We start from the raw sequence: 22,606 nt of genomic DNA, 5'->3' as shown, positions 1-22,606 counted from the left end.
AACTCTTTTTCCCAGAGTGGTAGCTCTTCTAACCAAGAGCACCTCTATCTGGATTAAGCATCACTTTGCTTGCCCCACCCTATATACCAACAGAAAACTAATCCTGATTGTCATTTCTTATATAACCAAAATAGCACCATGTAAGCACAAGACGGAGATATCAGCAGGTGTGGAAGAACCCAAAGGTTTAAAGGTAAAGGTACCCCTGATCATTAGGTCCAGTCGTGACCGATTCTGGGGTTGCGGCGCTCATCTTGCTCTATAGGCCGAGGGAGCCGGCATTTGTCCACAGACAGCTTCCGGGTCATGTGGCCAGCATGACTAAGCTGCTTCTGGCGAACCAGAGCAGTGCACGGAAACGCCGTTTACCTTTCTGCCGGAGCAGTACCTATTTATCTACTTGCACCTTGATGTGCTTTCGAACTGCTAGGTTGGCAGGAGCAGGGACCGAGCAACAGGAGCTCACCCCGTCACGGGGATTCGAACCGCCGACCTTCTGATCAGCAAGTCCTAGGCTCTGTGGTTTAGCACCATGTAAGCACAAGACGTGACGCGGGTGGTGCTGTGGGTTAAACCACAGAGCCTAGGACTTGCCGATCAGAAGGTCGGCAGTTCAAATCCCCGCGACGGGGTGAGCTCCCGTTGCTCGGTCCCTGCTCCTGCCAACCTAGCAGTTCGAAAGCACGTCAGTGCAAGTAGATAAATAGGTACCGCTCCGGCAGGAAGGTAAATGGCGTTTCCGTGCATTGCTCTGGTTCGCCAGAAACGGCTTAGTCATGCTGGCCATATGACCCGGAAGCTGTACGCCGGCTCCCTCGGCCAATAAAGCGAGATGAGCGCCGCAACCCCAGAGTCGGTCACGACTGGACCTAATGGTCAGGGGTCCCCTTTAGTCTTTACCCTAAGCACAAGACGGAGATATCAGCAGGTGTGGAAGAACCCAAAGGTTTACAGAATGACAACTCCACACACTAAAGGTGCGGAGGAATGACAAAAGCCAATTGCGGACTAAGTATGCTCAGTAACTACACAATGCTGAGTGTCTATTGGGAGGAAAAAACAAAACACTTCAATACTCTCTCTGGCTTGGCTGGAAGAGAAAGGAATTAGCACATTCTGTTGTCATCAGCACACAGGTGAGCTCCAACTCTCCTAGCAGTTTCATGTAGATGCTGATTAGCTTCAATACTACCAAGGTGGAAAATGTTCAGTTTTTGCTCTAGTCAATCAGCTTACCCAGTTCCACATACTTATGTCCACGGGAAAAAATTGCAGTGAAGGACCAGCCCCAGCATCCAATAGGAAAGTACATATCCCAGAATGCACTTAGTGAGAGTGGTAGTCTGCCTCCAGTTGTACAGAAGTGTGAGCACAGGGTTTTCATTTCTGTTCCAGTTAGGAAGAGAGTTTGCCAATGAGGGCTTATCTGAGCGGGGTGTTCCATGCTGTGAAGATTGGCTCCCATTTTGTAGCAAAGGCTCATAGTCATGAAGCAGATGAGCACAGAACCAATAAAGTACTGGAGAAGAGGAGCCCAAAAATCTGGTAAGGACCTATTTTAAAAAATTGAAGAAGTTATTTCATTGTGCACGTGCCCAAGACCTTTCAACATAATTCCAAGAAGCATAAATCCCCTTTTAAGAAAAAGCACAAGATGCAGATGAAGTGGTCTGAACAATTTGCCAGGTTTAGGTCAAGGTCAGCCTCAACATTTAAGATCTTCTGTTCTACCCAGAAAAGAACTAAATACTGTCCTTTCTACGTGTAACTGCATGCCACTTTACAATTTCTGAATGTTTATCAGTTTATCAAGCCAGCAGCGCTGGGGAACCTCTGGCTCATGGGCCCTAGCAGGCATGGCACATGGCTGGGATCAGGAGCACTGATGGGTGCTGAAAGCAAGTCCATTTGAAGGTGCGCTGCTGACTAGAGCTGAGAGTGTACCTTAAAAGGAGCTTCCTCTCTGTGCAGATTCGCTGATGGGTGCTGAGAGTGAGACCCTTTGAAAACCAATTGCAAAATGGGTTTCTGGATCAAAGCTCAGTTTGAAAGATGTTTATTATGGAAGAAAGATAAATTATTACTCAGTTGGAAGTTTGGTTCTGGCATGTGCCTTTTCTACTATGCCTCTGACTTCTGAAGCTGCTAACCACCAGGCTCAAAAGTGGAAGTGATTAAGCAAACACATGACAACTCTTGCTGCCAAGAATCTAGGGGAATTCCCTACTTCCCCTTTCTTGTAACTTTCTCTCTCTTAAAGCACTTCCAGGGAACAGGTAATGGCCACTGTCTATATGGCAACCCTTTGAACAGAGTTCTCACCAGGACAGAGCATTATATAAATTTAAAAATCATCATCCCAATAAAAATTATCATCTGGGATTAATGCTAGGAGCCATTGAGCTGCTGCTCCCATAGCTATTAAGATGCTACAATAATTAATAATACTAATTGCATAGTATTTATATAGTGCTTTTCCTGAGCGTTCGAAAGCATTCCACATACATTATCTTAGTAAACCTTACAAGAAGTCCTGTAAGGCAGGCTGATATGACCACCCACATATTGCAGACAAGTACCGTATTTTTTGCACCATAACACTCACTCCCCCCCCCCCTAGAAAGTAAGGGGAAATGTCTGTGCGTGTTATGGAGCGAATGCCTGCGGGTGGGGGGGTGGGGGGAGATCTGCTGCAGTCGTGAGCAGAGGATCCATGGTTCCCCTTCCTTCCCTCCTCCGTGGTTACAAAGCATTGATCCACATGGATCCTCAGGATTTTTGCATTGGGCTACTCCAAACTCACTGTCAGATCACATGTCTGTGGCCACAGCATGAACCACAAAAATCACATACCCACTATTTTGTTTAGAATAATTTTTTTCTTGTTTTAATCCTCTAAAAACTACGTGCATGTTATGGTCTGGTGTGTGTTATAGAGCGAAAAATACGGTAGATAAGGATGAGTGAACAGAAGCTTGCCCAAGACTACCCAGTGACTGAAATTTAAAGCAGGAGCATTATGGCACACAATACAGAACACTAGTTCTCACTTGGGAGGTGAATACTAACCTTAGCCTGCCCAGCCACTTTTGCTGCACCTTGAGAATAGCAGTCTATCAGAGGAGCCATATTTGGCCAGCTAGCCCATTAGGGAAGAGCAAGAACTTTGCCATAGGTGTAGTTAGTTTGCTGGGAAGAAACCTATTTATTTGGAGACTTCTGTCGGTGATTGGTCATTGCCAGTGAGCCATCCCTATGGGGGCAGCCACTTTCGGTTGTTCCTTTGGGATGTGTTGAGAGTGATGGCACTCCCCAAGGGTGATTGGTAGTAGATTGCCTTGTTTCTAGGTGACAGGCTGGGTGTGTGAGAGAGAGAGCTGGTATGGCTTGGAAATGATAGATTGCTGGAAGCTGCATCTGTTGCAAGAGCATGAATACAGCTCACAAACAGATATCCAGTGTGATTAGTGGGTATCTGGTGTTTCTGCTATTTTATATTATTACATTTCTTTTACATCAATATGCCATGCATTACTTTGGGAGCCTCTGGGCCAAAAATCGTAACAGGGTAGCCTCACCTCCGCAGCATTCATCCCAAACTCTTAAAGCACCCCTTGACCAATGTTCCAATGCTGAACAGCACAGGGACTTTTTAACCTAGTGGCAAGGTAGTCCAACAGCAAACAGCAGGGCCTGCTTTGGTGTAGAAGGGAAGAAACGTATCACCTCTGGAAGTCGAGGCTTCAATACTTCATTCTGCTGCTGCTCCACAACAGAGCATAAGATGGGGCTCATATCACTAGATCCTATGCATGCTTAGTCAGAAAGAAATCCCACTGCCTAAGGCTCCAGCCCCATACACAGTAATCTGCAGATGCACACTAATCTCGGAGTAATCCCTTCTGAAATCTATGGCTTTGCTTCCAAATAAGCACGGACAGAATCAGGCTGCAAATCTAATGAGAGGCAGTTCCCTATCTTTAAAGGGTGTATAAATTTCAACTGTGAGGTCAACTGAGGAAGTACCCACACCCTTTTTAGACACAAAGACCACCTTCTGCCCCTTCTGAGAGCATAGCCTATTTTTCTGGCTTCCACCAAGAGGCAGATTTGCACATCAGTGATTATTGGCCTGTCTAAATATCGAGGACAAGGCCAGTTTCCCCTCACCCCAGATTCTAAGTGTTTAAAAAGTTTCAATGATTGGATGTTTATACTTTGGTTGTGTTTTCAGTATGTTCATGTATGTTTATTACTGCATTTTACTTTTGTATTTCAATTTTGTAAATCACTTCTCAGTTTTTTGCTGCGGAAAGCAATTCATAACTTTAACAGCTAACTAAAAGTCCATACCCACTCCTTTTTCCACGTACATCTGCACAGCCTAAATAATCCAGCTGCTCCCTTAAAGCAGGGGAATTCACTGTTTCCTCAGGCAACCTAGTTCATCACTGAGGTCTGCTGCCTAGAAGTATGAAGTCTTCTCTTCTGCACAGTTCAAATTTCAGCTGCTGCTATTCAAATATTGTTGATTTCCCTGGGAGGAGAGTACCACCTTTCTTATTTCACAGTATCCCTCCCCCCCCCCCATATTCGAACTTAAGAATCACTGTTTTTCCAAGCTAACTGCTTCTAGTTCCTTTGCTTCACTTCTGCTTGGTACTTAACCCAAAGCTAGATTAACTGCTCAGTGGCAAAGTGCACAGGAACATAGCAAGCTGTTTTATATCAGGTCAGATTATCATCCATTTAGCCCAGTAGTCTGGCAGCTGTGGCTCTTCAAGGTTTCAGGTCATTTTCATCACCTGCCACTCTTTTAATCTGGATATGTCAAGGACTGAAACCTGGACCTCCTCCATGCAGCGGACATGCTCTACCATGACCTAAGGTCTCTCACCCTAATATATGCCAAGTCTATACTAGCATACTTGCCTAGCACATAAAGGGACTTAGGGTTCATCTCTAGTTTAAGGAATGTTAGATTAACAGAGCTAGGAAAGGCCAAAGTCTTGGGGCCATGTGGCAGATTAGTTTTCAGAATAAACACAAAATGAATAAGATGCACACCTTTAAAAGAATTCAAGTCTGAATGTCTTGGGTCAGAGATTGGCTGCCACTTCCTGCTGAGCATTCGCTCCTGCATAGTGTGTATCCCTTCGAAGCAGAGGTCAAGGTTTTATGCCAGGCTGGACTGATAACACCATGATATGCTTTTGCTCAGGTTGCCATCACCCCACTATGTGACAGCTCTTCAGGAATCTGCAAAACTCACCTGCACATGCATGCAGAAGGTCCCAAACACCAACAGAACTGTTGCGTGGACCACATAAACAAATGCACCAGGAGAGTAAAAACCAGTAGCTGGCTTGCTCAAGTCCTTTCCATTCATTCCTTTAGTCTTTCTTCTCAGCAGGCCAAGTGTTAGGCAGTGCCAGGGGTTTGCAGCGATGTACCGCCAGGCTGCCCAGGAGCCCAGCACAATGGCGGGTGCAGCTAGCAGGAAGTTGGGGATCTGTCTGGGCTCAAAGTACCTGAGGAAGCCGACATTCCAGTAGGTATCTTGAATGTAAGTGTAGAGCACAGGAAAGTTCCAGGAGCACCATGGTGGTGCCACACCATTTGAGGCTGCTACACGATACCCCTTATGTGCAGCCAGTTGCAACAGTGGGTCCGGCACAGCATACTCAGGGCTAAACGTGGTGTTGCAGAACCGAAGGTATGCCCAGAACTGAAACAAAGCAAATGGCAGGAAAACAGAGGCAGACATCACCACCAGGGAAGCTACCAGGTTTAGGAATTGACCCAAGATCTGTGGCGGCTTTACTCCAGTTCCTGTCCTCGCCTGCAACTGGGAGGCAAAGAGTTTTGTCTGGGAATAGAGGAGGAACCCAGCATTGATCAGTCCGTTAGAACGCACGCCAGCAGCTAGTGAAAAGAGGAGGCTGCTGGTCCAATGCTGCCCTTTCTCTAGCCACCACATGGCACCAAACACTAGGAGGACAAACATGCTTTCTGAATAAGCAGCTGCCATAAAGACGTTTGCAGGGGTGAGGCAGAAGAGGATGGCTGACAGGAACGCCTTCCTGCGGCACTGCAGGACTGCGCAGCTGAGCTTATACAGAGTCCATGCTGCCCAGGCAGAGAACAGACCATTGAGCAGAGCTGCAGAAAGGAGCAGGCGGCTGCGGAGAGATAAGAAGCCTTGGAAGGGCCACAGCACCGTTTCCGCTGCCGCTCGCAGGCTCAAGGGAAACAAGGGGAAGAAGGCACAATTGTGCTCATACACGTAGCCGTGCTCTGCTATAAACAAGAAGTGCTCCGCATCCCACCGTGACAGGCCTCCCAGGAGCCATTCCAAGATCCAGTCGCAAAACCCGTACTCAGACAAACGGGGTGGAGAGAAGGCATCAGCAGCATGGTCGGGGATCAGGAGGTTGAAAAGGGCCTGGGAAGAATGGGAAGAAAGGATAGGAAATGACAGCCAAGTCAACGTCCTGTCCCCCTCCCTCCCCAAAGCAACATGTTCCCTCCAATTTGGGACCAGAACCTGACCAGGGAATTCAAAGCCTCACAGGAAGTCATCCCCTGCCCCAAACAAGGACTTGAAGGCATTACGTCTGGGTCTGGGGCGATTTCTCATGCATGAGCTGTTTTAGAGGCATTTCTAGCGGGGAAATGGGAGAACGGACAACTTGGGCAAATGCAGCAGTAGGGGAACTTTTTTCTTTAGCCACCAATGTTATTTCCTTAGGGTAGTGTCCAACTAAGTGCTACTCAGAGTAGACCCACTGAAATTAATGAATCTAAGTTAATCATGTCCATTAACTTCCACTTTTCACTCAACAGTAGACCTACTGAAATTAATGGAATTAACTTAGTCACATCATTAATTTCAGTGTATCTACTCTGAGTAAAACTCAAAGGGCCCACTTCAAGTAGGACTAGCATTGGACACAACCCTTAATGTCTTCTAGACTTTCTCCAACAGACTGCAAACTGCATATAATTGTTAAGACTAAGGAAGTGGGTTAAGTAAATTAATAATAATAATAATAATAATAATAATAATAATAATAATAATACCCCACCCATCTGGCTGGGTTTCCCGCTGGGTGGCTTACAATGTATCTAAAAACATAATAAAAACATCAATCCTTTAAAAACTTCCCTAAACAGGGCTGCCTTCAGATGTCTTCTAAAAGTCAGATAGTTGTTTATTTCCTTGACATCTGAAGGGAGGGTGTTCTGCAGGGAGGGCACCACTACCAAGAAGGCTGTCTTCTCGGTATCTTGCAATCCTTACAACAACCAAGTAAAGGGTGCCAGTATTACTATCATCATATTGCAGACGTGGGCCTGAAACGACGACTGTTTCATGAGTTCATGGCAGAGGTGGCATCTGAACCAGCAACTTAGCCACTATGCTAAGCCAGCAGTCCTGTATGCCAAGATGAAGGTGCTCTGGGGGGAAAACAACTGATCAGTGAGCATGCTTTGTACCTCTTGTTAATCTGTGGGAGAAAAGAGCAACATGCCAAAGACCGCAAATTTCTAAATGTGCACCGTGATCATCTGCCAAATGAAAAGTCATTCCAAGTTGCCGAGCCAGACGAAGCATACAGAAATGTCAAACTCAGGGGTTTCCTTTGTGCAATCAATCCAATTATGTGTTGGCACACAAGGAACATAGAGAGCCACACATCTAATGAAATCAAACTCAATAAAGGCAGTCATGCCTTTCCATAAAAAACAACAACCCTGTGGCTGTTTGGCTGGCCAGATGACAATACCCAGCCCAAGCTATAAGGGACCAAAAAGGAATTCTCCTGCTAGCAGTCTGTCTGGCATGTACTGTGTGTGTATTTGGCACAGTTCCCAGTGTCAGAACTTACCTATGGCCCTACAAGGAACTTTAGTAGGATCCCATTGTAGCTGTCAAGATGAAACTGCATCCTACCCCAAGTTCTTCTAAGGCTGGAATATGCAACACTCTTTGGCCAGCATACTGTGTTAATATGCCCCATGTACAACACAGGGACATGGGAGGTGGCCTTATAACAGTTTAGCCTATTTGTCCATCTAGCGCTGCACCGTCTACTCTGACTGGCGGTGGCTCTCCAGCAACTTCTAGTTGGTCACTACGTGAAGCAGGACGCTGGATTTAATGGGCTTTGCTCTGATCCAGCAGGGAACTTCCTCAGCCTCTGAGTCATGTGAGTACATGCCATGGATTTCCATCTCCCAAGCTAGCCTCCTGCAACCTAATTTTAAACAAAACTAAACCCAAAGGTTGTAAACCAAAGAGAATAGAGAAGTTACCGTATTTTTCGCCCTATAAGACGCACTTTTCCCCCTCCAAAAATGAAGTGGAAATGTGTGTGCGTTCTATGGGGCGAATGCAGGCTTTCGCTGAAGCCTGGAGAGCGAGGGGGGTCGGTGCGCACCGACCCGTCTCGGTCTCCAGGCTTCAGGAAGCTATCCGCTAGCTGTGGGAGACCCAGCTCTCCCAGGGCTAGCGGAGACCTTGCTGGCACCCAGAAGCTTGGGGCGCGCTGAGCTCCGCACGCCCCAAGCTTCAGTGTTAGAGCAGTGCTCCGCTAGCCCTGGGAGAGCCGCGCGGCTCTCCCACGGCTAGCGGACTGCTTGCCAGCACCCAGAAGCTTGGGGCGCGTTGAGCTCCGCACGCCCCAAGCTTCAGGATTAGCGCAGCGGTCCGCTAGCCCTGGGAGAGCCGCGTGGCTCTCCCAGGGCTAGTGGACTCCTTGCTGGCACCCAGAAGCTTGGGGCGCACTGAGCTCCGCACGCCCCAAGCTTCGGGATTAGCGCAGCACACCTGGGGGGGAAATAAAAATTTTTTTCCTTTATTTCCCCCCCAAAAAACTAGGTGCGTCCTATGGGCCGGTGCGTCCTATGGGGCGAAAAATACGGTAACGCCATGATTAAGAACCAGGAAAAAAGTGAAGTGTTTCACTGCCTGCACAAAAGCCACCAGCGACAGTATCAATCTGACTTCTTTTGGGTAGAAATTCCATAGTTGGGAGGCTGCCACAGAAATGCATTGTTTCTCTTCCATCTCTCCTCAATTCACGCTCACATAACTGAATTCTTAGTAATGGCTTACTCTGGCTCCAGTTTACCCTGGTTTTCTCATCCTACACAAGTATGAAGTCTCAGAACTTGTATGTGCTGTTTGCTTTAGTCTTGACTCAGGCCGGCTTCCCCAAGCTTGGTGCCCTCAGCTGCTGCTGACTCCCAACTCCTGTCAGCCCCAACCAGCATAGCCAATGGTCAGGTATAATGGGTTGTAAACCAAAACATCTGAAGGACACCAGGTTGGGGAAGGCTGCCTTAACCCTACAGGCTGCATTTAATTTTGGTTCTAGCCACCCCAAAACCCTAATGCCTTAATCCTAGTGAAGACTCATCTTACACTGCCAATGACATAGGTTAGCTGAATTTCTGGTTGCCATCACCACAGAGAAATTGGGAGCAACATTCCTATCAGCCTGAAAGCAGTGCTTCTGGTTCACAAGTTGGTTGAGATTTTGTGAGAAAAAGTGGTATCTTTGGCAAAATGCACAGGATGCTCTCTTTTCAGGGCCTCCCTTGCTATTGCAGTAAAAATATGCCTAATTTAAATGTCAAATACCTATTATGTAGACAAAGCTCCTGCAGCTGGCTTCATGTTCCTCTGAGCACAAGAATAGCTGGGGGGGGGGGGGGAATCTTGCCTGCTCAGAGATTACAAAGGCACAGCTACTAATCTTCAGAAATTCTGCATAGGATTGGCTCTCCAGAACAGAATATGGATTATTGAGAATATTTTGTTTTCATTTTTTAAAGTGTGTAGTCCACATCATGTCTGTGGACTTACATTTGGTTCCCAAACTATTGAGTACGTGATGGAGAGCACACTATTATGCCACAACACGTGAATTCTGTGCATCCAAATAACTAATCTGCAGAAGAAGCTTCCTGCTGCATTTCTGTTGGATTCGCTGAGGGAATGCCATTCGTACTCATACACACTCCAAAAATTACACCTTTTGGGGGAGTTCTAAAATAATTTACGTAACTGTCTCAGATGGGGAACTGTAGCAACAGGGCCCAGTCACTATATTTTCTGCACCATTGAAGGACGCTAGCAGACAGAGGAAGCTTCAGCTGCAATGGCTAGAGATGGTCCCAGGGCTCTGCCGGACCAGCTGGACTACCCATCTAAGTTGGTGGCCATCACTACATTGCATGGCAGCAAATGCCTTAGAATAACAAACTACGTGCTGATGAAAAAGTACTTTAAAAATGTCTCTCTGTTCATTTTCTCCATGCCATGCATAATTTTTATACATTTCTATCATGTCCTCTCCCCTCCTTATTCACCCTTTTTCTAAGCTAAAAAGCTCCAATGGTGAAATCCTTCCTCTTCATAGGATTTGCTACAGCTCCTTGATCATTTTCACAATCCCTTTTTTAATACTTTAGTATCATTGGCATACTTGGGTCAACACACAGCTCACCCCAAACCCTGTATCATTTATGAGCAAGTTAAAAAACAGCAGCCCCATAATACAGATCCTTGGTGGATCCCACTTGTCCCAAACTCTCTACACTGATCATTCTAACTGGAAATGTTTAGGGTTTTAACCTGCAAATTTCTGGAAGAAAGGCATGTGCTCCAACACTGAGCTAGGTATGACCCCTCTCTATCTAGAACAGGTATACTACCTTTTGAACTTTAAACATATGAAAAAGAACTCAGTATTTATTTCTGATGTCATCTGTCCTGATCTGAGAATGCCAGGCGGGTTATATTTCAGTGATATTGTATATTTCAGTGCTTGGTGTTGGGGGACTTGCCTGGAGGAAAAGAGTGAGCACTCTGCAAAGCACTGCAAACTGAACCACCTCTTGGCAATGAGGGTCTCCTTCCTTCCTCTGCAGCATTCTGACCTTGGAGGTCATCCAATGGGTCACCACTCCCTTCCATGCAGGAAAATCCACAGAGAGATTTTGAAACCTGAAATCAATAATAATAAATTCAACATCACGCAGGATAATACTTGCACCATGTTGGTCACTAGCAGGCAAATAATGGTTTCCACACTCATTCTCTGGACTAAGAGAGCAGGTGTGATGTAGTGGCTAGACTTTAACCACTGGGTGATGGAGATACAGGTTCAAATTGCACTCAGCTATGAGGTAGTGGTGGGCAACAACTTGGATGGCTTTAAAACAGGGTTATACAGATTCATGCAGGTTAATGTTATCAATGGCTACAAGCCATGGTGGCTATGTTCTACCTCCACTGCCAAAGGCACCATATGTCTGAATATCAGTAGCTGGGAGTTACAAGTGGGGAGCATTGCTGTTGCTCTCAGGTCCTTCTTCTGGTTTTGCTGTACTACGCAAGGTGACCTTCGGGCAGTCCCCATCTCTAGGCTAATAGGGTTGTTAAGACAGATAAAATGGGAGAGCCACATGTGCTGCTTTGAACTCCTTGGAATAAAGATGGGATTTTAACTGTAGCTAAAGAAACAAAGCTAACTCTTGACCGCACTACCTAGCCATTTTCCTGGTGGTTATCATTGTGATGTGGTAGGGAATGACATAGTTTAACTGCACGCTTCCTCCATGCACACACACTATCCATCATAATGACAGACATAAACAGGAACCTCTTTACATAAATACCTGTGGGGAATGTCTGGCACTGCCTGGGAATTCTTCGAAACAACAAAAATAAATCATGATTTTTAAATGGATACAGCAATTTGTGTGTTTGGACCCGTCACACTGAAAATTGGACAAAGTCATGCCAAAGTTACATTTGATTCAAAATGGAACTCAATATCCAACACCAACAAAGACAGTTGCCTAACTTGGGAACTCTTGTGCCAAGTTTGGCAATGATATATTTTATTATTATTACTATTTATTATTTATTATATTTATATACCGTATTTTTCACCCTATAGGACGCACCAGCCCATAGGACGCACCTAGTTTTTTGGGGGGGAAATCAAGGGAAAAAAATTTATTTCCACCCCCCAGGTTTGCGCAGCCATCCCCAAGCTAGAAGAGGGAGACGGAGCGCTCCGTCTCCCTCTTCTGCTTTCAGGGACAGCTTGCCCCGCTGTCCCCCGAGTTTGTGGGGCTGGCGGGGGGAGGAGCAAGCTTGCTTCTCCCCCCGCAGCCTCCAGATCAGGTCGGGGAATAACGGGGTGGTGGCGCTCCGCCACCCTGCTATCCCTCGAGCTTGTGGGGGATACCCATCCTATCCCTCATAATGGAAAGAGAGCAGAAACTTGCTGCGCATGAAAGAGAAAGGCTTTGTGCAACATGATGGAACAGCTAGAGCTGTCCCCAAGGACAGAAAGACACACCTTCTTGAAAAAGGAAGTAAAACCTCTCACCACATCAGCAAAAGACTATCAAGCAGGCTTGCTTTTCCACCAAGCGTACAGCCAAGCAGTCATCTGTGGCTGAAGCACTACATGAGAAAATCTTTGCGTGTCTTTTTTAAATAAAAAAACTTATGCAAATTTAAGCCTGGCAACATTTCTTATTTCTAGTCAGGTCAATGGTTTCAATAACGAACTACTCCTGTCTAGTCTACCTCCATTTTTATCCCCTCCTGTCAAGAAGAGCATGCAAATCTAAAAAGCCAGACGGCAGGTTTTGTTTTTTTTAAATCCTTTAAAATGGAACTATGAAATGGTTTTCAAGTTCTGCACTGTAGCCTAGTTGCCACCAGAGGGCACCAGGCACTCACTGTGTTGGTACCTTTCCACACCTTGCATTGCTGAGGCAATCAAATTATAGATATGTGATAATACAGGATTCCCTGATAAAATCCATGGCAATGCACGCATTGAACTCTTCTATAAAGCAATGATTTAGGCACCTCTCCATGTATTTACAGTTATCCTGTAGATTAAGATATTAAAAATAACTCAAAAATTCATTTCTCAATACTGTATACTTCTATTAATAAGTCTAAATAATTCTCTTCACCTGCCCATTTCTTTTGACTAAAGAAAAGATGCAGTTTGTTTCCCCTTGGTTTTGAGTCACTTTAATTTCCTTATTGCAATGCTGTCCCACCCACCACCTTTTTTTGGACCCAGTCTCTGCAGAGGTTCTTTCTTTAAAAGGAGTTTCCATTTCAACATATACCTGTTTTAATGGAAATGAGTCTTGCTGTCTGAGATTAAAGGTTTTTTAAAACATTCCCCACCCACCCCCCACAAAAACCTACAGAAATATTTGATTTGTGTGTGAATTGTGCACCTTTCTCGAAGGCTCTTGGGCTGGAATAAACTTCTGTGCTTTAATAACAATTGGTTTTGACCAGGGTTTTTGTATGGATTTTTTAAAAAAAATGTTTATGTTGTTTCATAGGAGTGGAGCGAGGTTGCATGCACTGTAACTGCTCTGCACAGAAAGGCAAAGCATAATCATGAACATCTTCACCACAGAGCCAGCTCTGGGTGCCTCCATCTTTGGAGGGGAGGTGGGGATGGCTACCAGGAAGAGTAAGCTCACATCATCTGTGGAACTCTCTCCCCCTGTCCATTTGTCTGGCATAAAATCTGATGGTTTTAAGGCACCAAGGGGGAAGTCTTCTTTGTTTTCCAGTGTTTTAATGGCCTCATTGTATGCTCCTGATTTTATTGCTACTTTTAATAGCTATTAGTTATGTTTCATTGTATTGTTATTTTATTATATCTCACTTTAAATTATAAACAACTACCTGACTTTTAGAAGACATCTCCATTCTCTTGCATTGTTTTTCAAATTTTTATTTTATTGCACTTATTGAAACAAATATCCCTCTAGAAACGGAAAAATGGTTTCTCCCTATTTTGGAACTAGTGAAAAATAGCTGTCTCAGTTTCAGTACATGCTGTTAAGATCTTGGTGTAGTATATATTAATACATTTGGAAGCGAAGAGTCAGGGCCCAGCCAGCATCCATTCACATATATAGTACCACTGGTCCTGTTGCTCCAAATTAAACATTAATTCCTGAGTGGGAGAGTTATTGGATTAACTGGTTCTAATTTAACAGAGTTCTTATGTTCTTATGAGTTTGTAATGTTGCTAAACTAAGGATGCACCACACTTGTGTCAGCCATGCTGCTTTACCTTTGGGGTATAATTTCAAGCATGTCTTTGACTGACATCATTTCAGACTGACCATAAGCAACTTATGCAATATTGATCACTTATTTTATATTTTCTTTTTAACTCTGCTTCTCAGCCATTCTTTGAAAGCCATGCTCTTTTATATCTCTATTGCATTTTTAATTTACAAAGTGCTTCATACCCTCGGTGACCCTATTAGTCCTGTTTTACAGATGGGAAACGGAGGCTGAAAGTGGTTTTCCCAAAGCACAGACAGTGGCCATGATCCCAAAGAGCAGTAACACAGTGGCCTCCCAGAGCTAATTTTATGACCTATAACACAGAGCAACAGCACAATCTGTGCTGGTGGTTAGCTAAATCTGAATACACTTGCTCCCAACCAGCAGGAAGCAAAAAGGCTGCCACCTGACTACCACTCATCCAGGCAGCTGCTCACATTTCCTGGTGCTTGCTACACTGACTGAAACATGGCCTGTGAACCTCCAGTGCCAGACTCATTATATTCTAATATGTTCTAATATGTGAATGCACACTAAGCTGATAATTCAGGTGGCTGGTGGCCAAATCTGAGCCAGAGCAGGGAGAGCGGGGAACTACTAACAAATTAAGAGATATTTCAGCATCATGACTTCTTTGCCAAAGGGAGCTCACCTTGATGTGCTGTTGAACACAAATTGATTATAAAGCTGTGAAAACAAACTGGCTAAAAAGCTGGTCAAAAAGCAGATTCATGCAAACAAATCACTTTACCTCCTACAATCAGAGGATCACTTCTTGCTTTCTCATTTGATCATTTACACACATTCCTCAAGCGTTCATTTTTTCAAGGAGATACCCAGCACCACAAGAACAGTGGTCCATCTGACTTTCCATATATACCAAGAAACCCTCTAACAAGCAAAAATTGCTTCCCAAGTGTAATGCCCAAGATCTTTTAACAGGGCACCTAACACCTTATACATAAAAAACCTGCACTCCACCTCTGAACTTTGACTTATTCACTCATGCATGGAAACCTGAGAACACAGGAGACCATTATGTACTGAAGTCAGAAGATGAGGGCAATCAAGTCTTCAAAGACTAAATGGAAGCAGAAGAGAAGAAATACCTAGGAGTTGACAGAGTAGAATTCAGAATTGTTCTCCACTCCCCAGACACATCAAGTTGCTTCACTGGCTTCTTACTGTACTTTTCACCACCATCAGGCTTCTATTCCTCCCTATTAATGCGATCCCCCATTCTGATCATACATCTTCTCTTTACTCCAAATCTCTTACTCCTTACATCTACACAAGCTCACCATCTTCTCTTGCCTCCCACGCTTTCTCCCATGTTGCTCTTCAGCTTGGGTCAGCTTCTATTTGCTGTTGCTTCCCAATCTCACCTGCTCTGAAGTTCTTAATGAAAACAGAGTTCTTTAGGAAAGCCTAGCTAACAACCCTAGCTTCATTAAACCTGTCCCTCCACTACTGTGAGTAAAGACAGATTAAGATTTTAAGACTTGACAAAAAAGAAGCTGCTGAGGTACCACTGTATTTAACTTGCAGGCATCTGCCTCTAACACAAACTGCAATCCTGGGTTTAGAGTAGACACAGTTCACCATCTGAGGCAAAGCTGCAATCCTGGGTTTAGAGTAGACACAGTTCACCATCTGAGGCAAAGCCACTATTATTAATAATTACATTTCTATACTACCCTTCCCTTCATCCAAAGATCAAAGGATGGTTTACAATATAAAAATACATAGCATAACAACAACAATGCCCCCACCTCCAGTTTTAAAAGGCCATAGACTGTTTAATTAGCCAAAGAAGAGGAATGTTTTTTTCCTGACACCTAAAGCTGCGTAAAGAAGGTGACAGGCAAGACCCCCCTAGGCTAGTTTCTTGGCTAGTGGGATACTGTTGCTTACCAGATGAGGGGTGTAAGCAAGGAAGCAGGGAGGTTGGCATAATGCAAACACATTGACAGGATCGCTGGACTGTTTGAACCACACCCACCTCCTTGCCACCTTGTCCCTCTTCCTCCCAGAAAACAACAGCAACCCATCTGCCAGGAATCTAGCATAGCAGCTCTGTCCTATCCCACTTTTGGTTTAACAACAAAGGAATGAACCACCAGGAGCTCCCTCAGAATATAACATCTCTGTCGCTCTGATTTTCCTCAGGCGCTTCCCCTTTGCTCATTTTTGTATCATCCATCCCTGCATTTTATGTCAAAATGTAAACTGTAAGACACCTAGGTAGAGACAGTGTCATTTTCATAGTGTCTGGCTGGCATAACGTTGAAAGTAGTATCAAGACTGTTGAGAGGGAAAGATGAGTGCAATGTAACATAGGCCAGGCTAAGACAGGGTAAACTGGCATAGCTTTGGAGCTGAGCAGGGATCTGAACCTGTTTGAACCTTGAAGCTCACCTTTCTCCCAGCTTAATCTACTCCACAGTGTGGCTGTTAGGATAAAAGGGGTAGCGCCACCCACAAAGGTCACCCTGAGCTCCTTGGAAGTCATAACTGTGAAAAAAGAAAAACGCACCTCCCCTCTCACACAAGCCTTGCATTTAATAACTTGTCTGGTAGCCATAGGCAACCAAGAATTCCAGGATGAATGAGCAAACTGGGAAGAGTACAGACACATCAATCTGTCTTCTCCATCAGCCCACTTAAGTTTCTATGCTAGCTACAGAGGAAGAAAATTCACTTCCTCCATGGTCAGCCCAGAAACAAAGCAGGCTGTTGAGAAGTGAGCCAGTTCACTCTATCTCTTGCCCACTATGATAGAAGGCTTCTTCTTTTTTACCTAGCCGGGTAAAAAGCCAGCAGTTTACATTTCCATACTGGTCACAGAGGAGGGAGCATGGAAGCAAATACTAACCCCTTGGCCTTATTTGCATGTACATCTGATTCAGTCACACATTTGTGAACCCAGGTCAGCAGTAAGAACACAAGAAAAGCCCTGCTGGATCAAGCCAATAGCAGATCTAGTCCAGCATCCTGCTCTCATTGTGAGCAATCAGATGCTTCTGGGAACCCTGCAACAGCAACATGCCCCACCTGCAACTGATATTCAGAGGTATACTGCCTCTAAGAGCGGGGGCAGAACATACCCATTGTGGCTAGTAGCTACTGATCGCTTGACTTTGTATAATTCTCTTTTAAAACCAACACTGCCTCCTGTGGGACTGAGTTCCAGAGTTTAACATAATCCAACCACTACACCACACTGCCTCTCAAAGGCGGCTTCATATGTTCATAGAAACCTGCTTAGGAGCCCAACAAAAAAGGGGGCAAGATGTGGTTACTCAGCGGCTATGGCGGGGGCCAGCATGGGGGATGAGAGCTAAGAGAGGCGGGAGGGGGGAGTCAGGCGTGGGGGCGTGTCCCCATCTCTCCTTCGGCAGGAAGAAGGGAGCTTATAGGGCAAGCGGCAGCCTATGGGATGAGCCCATGTAAAGAGGCGCTTGTGGGGCGAGCCTCTCAGAGGAGGGTCTGGGAGCCAGTCCCCTCTTTCCCTCAGCTGGCGGCCCCCGGAGACAACCGCTGTTCCTCCTTCTCCCCCCAACCTGAGTGCTCAGCGCGGGGACTCAACGGCTCCATCTCTCTCACACACAGCCGCTCTTCCTCCCACTTCCGGCCCGCGGCGAACCACTTCCGTTGGCAAGGAAGCCCTTGGCGCCTGCGCAGTAATCCAAGAGCAGCCGCCCTTCCGGCGTCAGAACGTAGGCGAAATCATAGAGAGGGAGGGGCCATTAGACTCGCCATAGACTTACATCCGGGACTTCCGTTTAAACTTTTTTTTTAAGGCCATTGCAAGTCTATGGTTCTACACTGGAAGCCGCCATTAGCCGCGATTCTCTCCTGCATAGCCCCTGGCATCTCTATGATGGAAGCCCTATATGCGTTTGTCTTTCACTGGGACCAAATAAAATAGTTTCGATGTTCTACCGGAAATGGCAATAAGGAGCGTGTTGACACTGTTCTACTTTTAAAAAAAATTATGGTGGTTGCCGCCGCCTTGTGAAGCATAGGGAAAGGGCCGCATGCGGAGGACTCGGTCCGTGGGCGAGGGAGGAGGCGCCATCTTTGCTAAGGGCAACACGGTGGGCGCTGCGAAGGCTCCCTCAGCGCCAGGCGGTGCCGACTCCTTTAGCTGCGCAGGGTGGGGCTGCCGTGGGCGGAACATGGCTTCCCTCTTCCTGACACATTTATTAAACAAAGTTGCTGTTGTCTCGCAAGAAAAACCTCTCTTTGCTCTCCTTTGTGCCCCGCGACCATTTTCTCCCTTATTATTATCTCCTCCAGAAAATCTAGTTTCTCCCCCTCCTTTCTCACTGGTAGCATTTTGCCTCTCGAAGGTGCCTCAAAAGTGTGAGGTGTGCTGAGGCAGTTTCTGCAGACCCAGTACTTTGGAGTTTCTTTAGGTGTGTGCCTGTAGATGCATGCACGTGTACGTGTGTATAATTAATACACGTGTGTGAGTGGGAAAACGCTCACGAATAATTTCCTGGCAGCCAGTCGCTCCTTTGTTTAGCATCATGTTGCAGGCAATGGGACTAGTTCTACTCTGCCCCAATGGTGTGGGTTGTCAACATTTTTTGTTTTAAAAAATCCGAGTGCTGAGGGCATGCAACCTTTCCTTTGTGAAGGAAAACCAGCTTTTGTTAAACAGGGAAGCCAAGGATTCTGCTTCAGTACCGAGCTGCTGGCGATTGACATCCACAAGGGAAACTGCAAAGAGACTGTGACATCAACCATCTCGGGGCAGGGAGGAGAGCCGGCACATAGCATAATCTGCATGCATAGAAAGTCAAATTGGACACGGAGGCCTACAGCAAAACGGAATTCCACTCAGCTTCCTGCCTAGAAGTGCTTTGGTTTTTGTGTGTGGTAACACTGGAGATATTTATTCTAGCTTTGTTTTCCATTTATTACATTTATATAACCCACCTTTCCCCAAATGAGCTCAAGGCAACATGCATAGTCTGCCTCCATTTTATTCTTGCAAGCCTGTGAGATAGGTTAGAGTTAGACTGTGACTGGTTCAAGGTCATCCAGTGAACTTCCTGGCAGATTGGAGATTTGAACCATGGTCTTCCCAGTCGTTGTAGAACACACTAACCACTACATCCCACTGGCTCTCTTTACAATGTGCCTGCTCCAGTAATGAACATGGAGATTTTTAGTGGGCAATTGTTCTTTTTTAAAAGGAAATGGCAGAGAATGAACCTGGGACCTTATACATCATGCAAAGTGCATGTTAATGACCCATCTTAGTCCTGTATCCTGTTCTGATATAGTGTCCAGCCAGATGCACTTGGGAAGGTAAAAGTTACGCTAATTGCTTCGCCTCCTTTTCTCTCTGGCCCAATCTATCACTGGTTGTGCCCCCCTGAAGGTAATGCAGTCCTTGTAATGAAAAAGTATGCCACCCCATTATAAACTGTCACAGGGCAACAGAAAGATGACCTCCCATGTGTCCTGTGACTGTTGGTTCAGTACAAGGCTGGGGTTCTCAGAGCACAACTTGGGCCTTTATAAGCAATCAGTGGAGATATATGAACCCCCCTTCCTTCCTTCCTTCCTTCCTTCCTTCCTTCCTTCCTTCCTTCCTTCCTTCCTTCTTTCTCTGTGGAGCAACTACCTTTTGCTCATGGTATGCACCGCCTTTTAATTTTTCCATTTGAGTTGCCGCTCCCTGTTCCAACTTAGGATTCTTGCCTCACCTACCTTTGGGACTTTAGAACAAGGATGAACAGAATTCATGCTTGCTGGATCTACTTTGTTTTTTTGCAAGAAACCCGAGATCCACCTACGGAAAGTATGTGCAAAAGGCATTCATACTAACATTAAAGAATTTTGAACCTAGGGATTTGTTTTGAGTACTGGAATGGAATGGAGCTTAGAATCCTTCCACATACAACTCCATTTCTTATTGCCCCCCAGCTCTTTTAATTTTATATTTTAGGGTGGGCTGGCAGAGGGCAGCGATGGGGAGGGATATTGTGGCTGAGACTGTCAAACAATTCAGCATCAGAAATCCTTTCTGATGCAGAAATCTATCCATTTCCGATTTAAATTTTTGTCAGTCTTAAATAGTTTGTCCCATTTCTGCATAGTTCATGTATTTATTTTAACATGAAAATGTATTTTTTGCACACATGCTCATGCACATTTATCTTTATATAATTATGTTTGTATGCCATTTTGCCTAGCAGACACATTTCTGTGCAAGCAATTTTCTCTCATTCATTTTAAACATTTTTGTGGTTGTTTGCGAAGCATATCACAAAATTCAAAGAAGTGTAAATTTCAAAAGACAGTTGCATTGAAGTTCAGGTAGTGCAAATTTGGCACAATGATTTTCTCCCCTACCCTGTCTGTAACTAACCCAAGTCATCTACCAGCAAATCCAGATCAAATTTTTGTCTACCCCTGCTTTAGAACATGCCATGGACAGACCCCAGCAATTCTATTCAATAGGATTAGTTTGCCTGTCTTCAGATCTGGGATGGCGTACACACACCATACATTTAGCAAGCAAATGCACAGCAAGTTGACATTCAGCCTGCCAGTGTAAGTCAAGCAAGTATATCAGATCCAAACTCTGTTCAGCAGCAGGGCTGCTGCTGCTGCTCTGCTTAAGCCTGGCAGAGAGAAAACAAGCCTACGAAATAGTGGTCTATGCTGGGTTGCCTGCTCACACAAATGAGTTGACTGCTCTTAGGATCCAGCCTAAGTACCCCACCCCCTCTGGTCCAGCCCCTGCTACACTCCCATCATGTCTCTTTTTGGGGACGTATACAAGCCCCATCCTAGCTGGATGCTCATGCCAGTGCATCTTCAGCTGTGACGAGGTTGAAGATACAATGTTGGCTGTGCTCAGCTGAGCTAGGAATAAGCCAGCTGAGATGGAGATCCACTGCATCCTAAAGTGATCATTCCAGCAGACCTTGCCATAGGATTTCCCCCTTAAAGAACAGTTAAAAAACATGACTTCCCCCAAAGATTCCCATGAACCATCATAGAGCTACAATCCCCAGCACCCTTAACATAATTCAATTACCAATATTATTTGGGGGTAAGTTATGTGCTTTAAATGTGTGGTGTACCGTACTGGCCCAAATGTAAGCTGCACTTTTAAAATTGGAGGGGGGGGGATAACTGAATATAAGACGCTCCATTCCTTGCTGCTCCTGGCTGCATACTGGGGCGGGGGGTTTACCAGTGGTCTTTCCCCTTTCTCTCTCTGTCTCTCTTCCCAGCCTTGGGGGAGAGAACGGGGGACTACGCACAGGGTGGGTGCTGCTTTTCTGCACTCCTGGCGCTGTTTGCCCCAAGCTCCTGGCTGCATACCATAAGGTCACAAATATAAGCCACACTTTAATTTTTCATGGTCAGAATTTTGGGGGAAAGTGAGGCTTCTATTCCAACCAATACGGTATATACTTAGACAAGAAACATTCCAAGAACCAAAAGCTTCCAGGCTGAGAAAGCAGAGTGGAGCTGCCTTTCCTTAAATTTAGGGATACTTGCATTTTTTATATATCAAGTCACAAGCTTTGAGCTGGCTGAGAGTACATTGGGAAGCAGACAAGTAACATCCTGAGCTATTTCCTCAAAGCAAAATAGACCATGCCAATATGTGAAACTGCAAAGGTTTTACACACACAAAAAAACACTTTCCTGTATAGGAAAATGTCATGGATGAAATGGCCCTGAAGAACACCTCATATGATGTACTTAGAGAACTAGATCTGAATGTTGTTACCAGTGGCAAATGGCTGAGGCATTGTGGTCAGTAGATATATCAAGATATCCCACAAATCAGGATGAATTTGTGCAAAAACAGTTTCCTCCCAGTTTAGAATTCAATTTGGCTGCTGCTAGCACAGCAGGTTTACAACACCCATCATCCCTAACCATTGGCAATGCTGGCTGGGGCTGATGGGAGTTGAAGTCCAATACCATCTGGAGGCCTAAAGGTTCCCCAATCCTGATTTAAGACATCTAAAGCTGTACATGACATTTGAGATCAGCTATAAGAAACCTATTTACTGTCCTGTCCATACATGGGCAAAAGAGTGCAAAGACAGGGCCTTCTCAGTGGTGGGACACACTTGGAACTCCCCCCCACTGGAGAATCATCAGGAACCCTCTTGTCTTGCAAAAAAATGGTTAAGATTTTTTTAATTTAAGCTAGTTTTTCCATCAGTGACCTGTACCTGCAGGGATTTTAGTGCCACTTCCTTTTATCTTACCTGTTTTTCATTTTTAATGGATGTATTATTATTTTTAAATGGTTGCATTTTGCTAGATTTTATTTTACTTGGGTTGTTTTTAAATAGAAAAGTGGCTACAAGAATTAAACTAACTTTTTATTCTCCAAGGTTTTTAATGGTGACTAATGGCTGTTCTTATGTCATTACCTTCTTCTCTTCTTAAGATGTTTTAAGGCCATTT

At 45.1% G+C, this 22,606-nt stretch overlaps 1 protein-coding gene and 1 long non-coding RNA gene across 4 annotated transcripts; one reads left to right on the top strand and one right to left on the bottom strand.

Annotated features, from left to right (window-relative positions):
• Nucleotides 1–212: 212 nt before the first annotated feature.
• On the bottom strand, nt 213–17,867 carry PIGV (phosphatidylinositol glycan anchor biosynthesis class V). Of its 3 annotated transcripts, XM_083511967.1 has the most exons (5): nt 17,710–17,867; nt 16,565–16,660; nt 10,858–11,017; nt 5,273–6,445; nt 213–1,553 (listed from the first exon to the last, which is right to left on the bottom strand). In XM_083511967.1, the coding sequence occupies exons 3-5, from the start codon at nt 10,960–10,962 to the stop codon at nt 1,251–1,253; spliced, it is 1,581 nt and encodes a 526-aa protein (XP_083368093.1). In that variant the 5' UTR covers nt 10,963–11,017; nt 16,565–16,660; nt 17,710–17,867; the 3' UTR covers nt 213–1,250. The 3 variants fall into 3 exon arrangements, with proteins under 3 accessions (XP_083368093.1, XP_083368094.1, XP_083368092.1); XM_083511968.1 differs by lacking the exons at nt 16,565–16,660; nt 17,710–17,867 and adding an exon at nt 17,407–17,431; XM_083511966.1 differs by lacking the exon at nt 16,565–16,660 and having other exon boundaries at nt 215–1,553; nt 17,710–17,854.
• LOC310710861 lies at nt 12,272–17,758 on the top strand. The gene is made up of 2 exons (XR_014528283.1): nt 12,272–15,733; nt 15,781–17,758. It is a non-coding gene; the product is annotated as an uncharacterized lncRNA (long non-coding RNA).
• Nucleotides 17,868–22,606: the final 4,739 nt, after the last annotated feature.

The sequence above is a fragment of the Podarcis liolepis genome (genome assembly GCF_965112155.1).
Source record: "Podarcis liolepis genome assembly, chromosome: 7".
NCBI classification, from domain to species: Eukaryota; Metazoa; Chordata; class Lepidosauria; order Squamata; family Lacertidae; genus Podarcis; species Podarcis liolepis.
Note: the sequence above shows the minus strand (reverse complement) of the source record. Positions and strands in the feature narration are given on the sequence as shown.